Source organism: Trichechus manatus, unplaced genomic scaffold (genome assembly GCF_000243295.1).
Source record: "Trichechus manatus latirostris isolate Lorelei unplaced genomic scaffold, TriManLat1.0 scaffold00317, whole genome shotgun sequence".
NCBI lineage: Eukaryota > Metazoa > Chordata > Mammalia > Sirenia > Trichechidae > Trichechus > Trichechus manatus.
In genome coordinates this window covers 1,088,526-1,094,964 of record NW_004444253.1, presented here as the reverse complement: position 1 = coordinate 1,094,964, position 6,439 = coordinate 1,088,526, and the positions used below count along the sequence as shown (strand labels likewise).

The 6,439-nt window shown below is 62.2% G+C and overlaps 1 protein-coding gene across 1 annotated transcript in view; it reads right to left on the bottom strand.

Moving 5' to 3' along the window:
- Positions 1-2,903: 2,903 nt before the first annotated feature.
- Positions 2,904-6,439, bottom strand: part of ABCA2 (ATP binding cassette subfamily A member 2) — an 18,981-nt gene continuing 15,445 nt past the window's right edge. Inside the window, exons 37-46 of the mRNA XM_004390706.2 lie at positions 6,131-6,391; positions 5,736-5,914; positions 5,464-5,605; positions 5,254-5,388; positions 5,074-5,177; positions 4,811-4,903; positions 4,601-4,703; positions 4,387-4,524; positions 4,107-4,313; positions 2,904-3,048 (exon numbers count right to left, since the gene is read on the bottom strand). Of these exons, the coding sequence (XP_004390763.1) occupies positions 3,013-3,048; positions 4,107-4,313; positions 4,387-4,524; positions 4,601-4,703; positions 4,811-4,903; positions 5,074-5,177; positions 5,254-5,388; positions 5,464-5,605; positions 5,736-5,914; positions 6,131-6,391 (1,398 nt within the window). The 3' untranslated portion in view covers positions 2,904-3,012. The remainder of the gene's footprint in view (positions 3,049-4,106; positions 4,314-4,386; positions 4,525-4,600; positions 4,704-4,810; positions 4,904-5,073; positions 5,178-5,253; positions 5,389-5,463; positions 5,606-5,735; positions 5,915-6,130; positions 6,392-6,439) is intronic.

Here is a 6,439-nt window from a genome sequence, read left to right as displayed (position 1 = left end):
TCGTGATTTATAGCGGTTTCCTGTTCTTACAAAGAGGCCGTAACCACATCAGTCGGTGGTGCATTTGGAAGGCACTGCCAGATGTCATTTGAGAGCTAGTCTCACTGACGGAGTATGTGTGAGAAGCCTTCTTTCCTCTCCAGCGCTGATGTTATTAACCTTTAAGCTTTTGTTTACTGATTGAAACATTACAATTGGTCAAGAGAAGAAAACGTGGGAGACTGTTTGAGAGGAAACCCTAGGTCGAGACAGGAAACTCTGAGCAATTCCTGATTGGATCCTGGGTTGTAAAAAGAAGAAAGCTGTAAAGGGCATTACTGAGGTGGCCGGGGAGACTTGGTGGTTATTAGGTGACAGTACAGCGTCCTTGATAAATCTGGGGAGAGAGAGGCTGAAGGAGCTGGGCTGAAGGGTCACAATGTCTGCTCTTACTTTCAAATGGGTCAGCACAAAAAAAGATATAGAGAGAGGCTGGGATAAAGCAAGTGAGGCAGAATTTTAACAGCAGGTAAATCTGGGTGAAGGGCACATGGTGTTCATCATCCTCTTGCAACATTTCTGAAGGTTTAATTTTTTTTAAATAAAAAGCTGTGGTAGATGTTTAGCTCTCTACCGCTGCATTAAAAGCCACTGCAAATTTAGCCACTTAAAGCAACATACCCACTCACAGTCTCTGGGTCAGGGGTCTGGGCACGGCGTAGGCTCAGGGTCTCGAAGCTGCAGGCTGTGGTCCTTTCTGGACCTCAGGATCCTCTTCCAGGTAGGAATCAGCTCCTGTGGTTACAGGACTCAGGTCCCCAGCCCCTAGAGACCCCACCTCCTTTCCTTGGCTGACCACCACACCTACACCAGCCCCTCATAGGGCGGGTGATCCTTGTGGTTCTTAGTGCAGTCAGCACCCTCCTGGGGTCTGCACCCCAATGACCCCCAGCATCACCCTCTGGGCCCAGCCTCTGCCCCTTGGGCTGCCACAGTTGAACATCCCACATGAACCCAAACCAGTGTGCCCCAAATGGGACTCGTCGCCCAAGCCCACCCCAGCCCCCCTCGGTCACCCTGGCCTGTGAGTCCTCCAACGCCCTTCCCACCCTTATTCTGCCCCTTCCCACTGCCCCCGGCCCCCATGTGGTACTAGCCTTGCCTGTGTCCACCCTTTAGTCTCCTAGGGGACTGCCGTGTCCCTTCCAGTCCCCCTGGGACACTCATGATGGTTTCCCAGGATACTCCAACAAAGCACTGCAATCCGGGGGACTGAGAACAACACAAGTTATTCTCTCCCAGCTCTGGAGGCCAGAAGTCCACATGCGAGCACCAGCAGGGCCTACTGTCAGCCGAGGCACTAGGGGAGTCTTTCCTTATCTTTTCCAGCCTGTGTCTGCCAGCCATCACTCCAATCTCTGCCTCCATTGTCACATGGCATTTTCCCTGCCTGTCTCTGTATTTCTTCTCCTCATGTATAAAGACACCACTTACACAGATCAGGACTCACCCGGCTCCAGTGTGACCATATGCTAACCTAACGCATAACACCCACAAAGACTGTTTTCAAATGAGGTCACATTTGTAGGTGCTGGGGATTAGGACTTCAGCACCGTCTTCCGGGGGATACATTCAGGCATTAGCAGGTCTACAGTGGGAGTCAGCCTGCAGGCGCTGTGGGGACCCCTCATGGCGGGCACGCCAGGCTCCGTCACCCCTGCGCTTCATGGATCCCTTGGACCTTCCACACCCGCCCTTGAGGCCTTTCCATGTGCTCTTCCTCTGAATTTAGTCTCGACTGGAGATAGCCTCCCTCCTAGAAGCCCTCCTCACACCCTCGATGAGCCCGAGTCAGAGACTGCCCATCACATGCCTCCACGGGGACACCAGGCCCAGGGAGCTGGGCGAAGAGGCTCGACATCGAGGCAGGGGGCCCAGGGATGAGGCATGGGGGTCCAGGAACATCTCAACATGGGGAACCCAGAGATATCAAGGCACAGAGGTCCCAGAGACTGGGAGGGCAGAAGGCTAGCCAAGCTCAGGCATGAGATGGGCCCCCCAGGCTGGGTGAGTGCATGGGGGTAGTCCCGACTGTGACCTCCCACCCAACCTGCCCCTGCCCCTGCCCCTGCTGGCCGTGTGGCGGAGGGGAGAGGGGCGGGTGCATGGCCCCTGCCTCAGTCTCCCCACCTGTAGCATCAGGGCACTGGGGGGTGACCTGCTGCATCCCCACCTCTGGCCCCTGGCTGATCATCCCACAGCCTGCACCTTCCAGAAGCAGCCTGGGGAGGGCTTCACCCCAACACCCACACACACAGGCTCGGCAGGTTTCACTTCTTTTTTTATTTAAAACAAACATCTGTGTGCTATGTACAAGCCCGGCTCCGGGCGCAGGCAGCGGGGCCAAGCCAGGTGGGGAGCGACGGCAGCTGGAGTGGAGGGGAGGGCCTGGCCCCCAGCTGACTGGCAGGGCAGCGGCTCCTTCCTTCTCCCCACCCCCACCCCCACCCAAGCGGCCCCTTTCCAGCCCACGCCAATAGCCTCTGGGGGCGCTGACCGGCCAGCAGGAGAGCCAGTGAAGGAGCCTCTTCCTAAAGCAAAATAAATAATGAACCTGCCCCGCCAGACACCCCCACCCGGTCAGGGCCAGGCCTGGCCAGGCTCGGGACCACCGCCGGAGAGGGCAGTGGGCCTGGCCCAGCCACAGTGGTTCAGCCTGGCCCTTGCGGGTGGTGGGAAGAGCTGGGCAGAAGCAGAGCCAGGGGGCTGGGCCAGACCCCAAGGCTTTAAGGCAGAGCAGGGTGAGGGTGTGTGCAGCCCAGTGGCCGGGCCAGCCTTTGGCACAATCAGGGCTGGGTGGCCGCAGTGACCATGGGCAGGGCGGGGCAGGTGGTGGGCTGGAGGCGGGGGCAAAGTCTGTGGGTCCTGGATCCCCACTCCAAGGCCTGGCGGGTGGGAACCGGGGGCACGGGGAGGCCTCAGCCACCGCCTGACTCTGTCCCACAGCCACATCCTGGGTCCAGCTCCTGGCGGTCAGCAAAGCGTGTCCGTGTTGAAGGACAGCTGGGCCTGGGGATAGCACGTGGGCCAGGCTTGGGTGGTGTTCTCCTAGGCGAGGACCCTCAGCCTAGACTCTGTGTCTGGGACCCCCACCGCCCCCAACCCAGACCTTGCTCTGACACGGCCTCCACCCCTGACCTCTCCCGGCTCCACTCTCAGCCTAATCCTTGCTCGATGTCTGCCTTTCCCCCGAGACCTCCCTCTGCTGAGCCTGGTGGCTGCCGTGTTTCCATCCCTGCCCTGTCCCTGTTCCCTCCGCTGTCCCCCACTCTGCCAAAATCTCTCCCCTCTGTGCCGCCCACTGTCTAAATCTCTCCCCTCTGCTGCCCCCACTCTGCCTAAATCCCTCCCCTCTGCTGCCCCCTACTCTGCTGAAATCTCTCCCCTCTGCCGCCCCCATTCTGCCTAAATCTCCCCCCTCTGCCACCCCACTCCGCCTAAATCTCTCCCCTCCACTGCCCCCTACTCTGCCTAAATTTCTCCCCTCTGCTGCTCCCCACTCTACCTAAATCTCTCCCCTCTGCTGCTCCCCACTCTGCCTAAATCTCTCCCCTCTGCTGCTCCCCACTCTGCCTAAATCTCTCCTGTCCGCTGCCCCCCACTCTACCTAAATCTCTCCCCTCTGCTGCCCCCCACTCTGACTAAATCTCTCTTCTCTGTGCCCCCCCCTCTGACTAAATCTCTCCCCTCTGCTGCCCTCCACTCTGACTAAATCTCTCCTCTCCACATCCCCCCACTCTGCCTCCGTCTCTCTGTGTCTGCCACCCCCCATTCTGCCCCAGTCTCTGTATCTGTTGCCCCTTCTACTCTGCCTCAGTCTCTCCGCTCTGCGCTCCCACTCAGCCTCAGTCTCTGCGTCTGTCACCATTTCCAATGTGCTTTGGGGTCTGTGGTTGGCCTCGCTTTCTGCCTGCGTCCAGGCCCCTCATCCCCATTCCAGGGGCATCTGTGTGGGCTCTATCTGTCCTCTCGAGCTCTGGGGAGCAGGTGTCCCCACAGCCAGCTCTCCCCGGCCAGTCCCTGACCCCTGAGTCCCTGTGGCCGGCCATGGTGGGCAGCCCCCTCACCCGCTCTTCCTCGAAGCTGATGAGGCCCTCATCCTCCGTGTCCAGCTCCTCAGGCTCGTCAGCCACGAGTGCCCGGAGCTCAGTGGGGGTGGGTCTCGACCGGAAGAAGCTGAGCAGGCGGCCCAGCGGGGACTGCAAGCCGGAGGGCGGCCCCAACTCCTGCTGCTCCAGGTTGTCGCTCTGCTTTTTGGCGAAGTTCACAAACACCTGGTGGGCGGGGGAGGCAGGTGGGTGGGTTGGCCAGGGAAGTGGGCTGAGGCGCCCAGGCCCAGGCACTCACGTTGTCTAGGGTGGTCTGGCTGACGGAGTAATCCTCGATGCCCAGCACGTCCACCACCTGCTCCATTTTGCTGAACACCTGGGCCAGCGAGATATACTCTGACTTCAGCTGGTACTGCACCTTTGTGTGATGCCGCTCCTGCGGGCAGATGAGGGGGGTCAGGGTCTCTCAGGCAGGGCTGCCCCTGCCTCCACCTTGCCTTGGCCACGCCTACCTTGAGCACGGCCTCCGGGAAGTTGCGGTTGAAGAACCGCACCACATCCTTCACGCTCTGGCTGACCTTGGTCCGCACCGTGATCATGTAGCCATCTCCAAACCTGGGAGACAGGCCCATGGCCCCAGGAGCCCTGGTGTCACCACCCATGGCTGTCCACAGACCCCACACCCACAGCACCCACCCCGTGTCCCCTTCTGCTCCCCCCACCTGTTCTTCAGGTGCTGGATGCTGCCCAGACAGCGGAGGCGCCCGTTGACCATGATGGCAAGCCGCGTGCACAGGGCCTCACACTCCTCCATGCTGCAGGCAAGGACGTGGGGCTAGCACCCAGGGGCTCCCGGGACGACGGGCAAGGACGTGGGGCTGGCACCCAGGGGCTCCCGGGACGGTGGACAAAGATGCAGGGCTGGCACCCAGGCTCTCCTGGGACTGGGGTGGGGGAGAGAGGTGGGGGAAGACAGGTGGCCCACCTGTGTGACGTCAGCACCACCGAGCGCCCAGTCTTGATGAGGTCCAGGATGAGGTTCCAGAGGAAACGCCGGGCCTTGGGGTCCATGCCCGTGGTGGGTTCATCCTGGTGGCGGGCAGAGGGCTTAGCTGACTCCACTGCTCTCGCCCACCCGACCCACCTGACCGGGACGCCAGCTCACCAGGAAGATGAAGGCCGGGTGCCCGATGAGAGCGATGGCGGCGGACAGCTTGCGCTTGGTGCCGCCGCTGTAGGTGCCGGCAGGCTTGCTGGCGTACTTGGTCAGCTCCAGCTTCTCTAGCGCCCATTTCACCACCTGGGCGGGCAGGGCAGACGCTCAGGGGCTGCCCACACACAACCCCCCGCCACCACCCCTCGACCAGACCCTCACCCGCGCCTCGTCCTTCCAGGAAATGCCACGCAGTCGCGTGTACAGCTGCAGGTGCTCCCGGGCCGTGAGCTCATCGAACAGGGCGTCGAACTGCGGGCAGTAGCCCAGGCTCTGCTGCACCTGCAGTAGCTCCTTGAGCACGCTAGGGGGCAGCGGGCGTCAGCAGGGCGCATGCGCGAACCGCCCACAGCCCCGTGTCCTCCGGCACCGCGCCCCGCCCCCGCCGCGCCCCGACACCCCCGCGCCCCGCCCTCGCCGCTCCCCGCCCGCACCTGTGCCCGTTGACGAAGGCCTCGCCCCCCGTCGTGCTCTCGTCGCCAGTCAGCATCTTGAAGGTGCTGGTCTTGCCCGCGCCGTTGACGCCGAGGAGGCCGAAGCACTCACCAGGACGCACACCCAGGCACAGGCGGTCCACAGCCAGGATGCGGCCGATCTTCCGGGACTTGTACACCTGGCCGTGTGAGGGGGTCGGTGGGGGGCGCCTGCCCGCTCAGCTGTGCAACCGGTCACACTGGGGCCCCACCCCACACGACCGGCCCCGCCTCTACATCGTGGTCCCACCCCCAGTCTGAACCAGGACCCCACCTTGAGGCCACTCCCTCACCCAGGGCCACGCCCCCACACATCCTGGGCCACGCCCCCATCCTCGGCCTGTGGCTCAGCCCACCTTGGTCAGGTTCTCGATCTTGACCATGTCATTGTCGGCGTCCCCCCGCAGCACTCGCTGCCGCTCACTGGCCACGTCTACGTCGTCCTCCACGGGCTTGGTGGATACAGGCATGCGCCTGGGGGGGACAGGGTGGGCAGTGCGCGGCCCGCCACCGCCGGGGTCCCCCACCCCTGCCGTCACTTCTGCCACTGCCCCTGCCATCTCCCTAGGCTCGCCACCAGTCCTGGCCATCACCTCCCTCACTGTCGCCTGTAACTGCTGCAGAAAGCGTGGGCAGAGCCTGGCCTGTCACCGCCGCTGCCACCC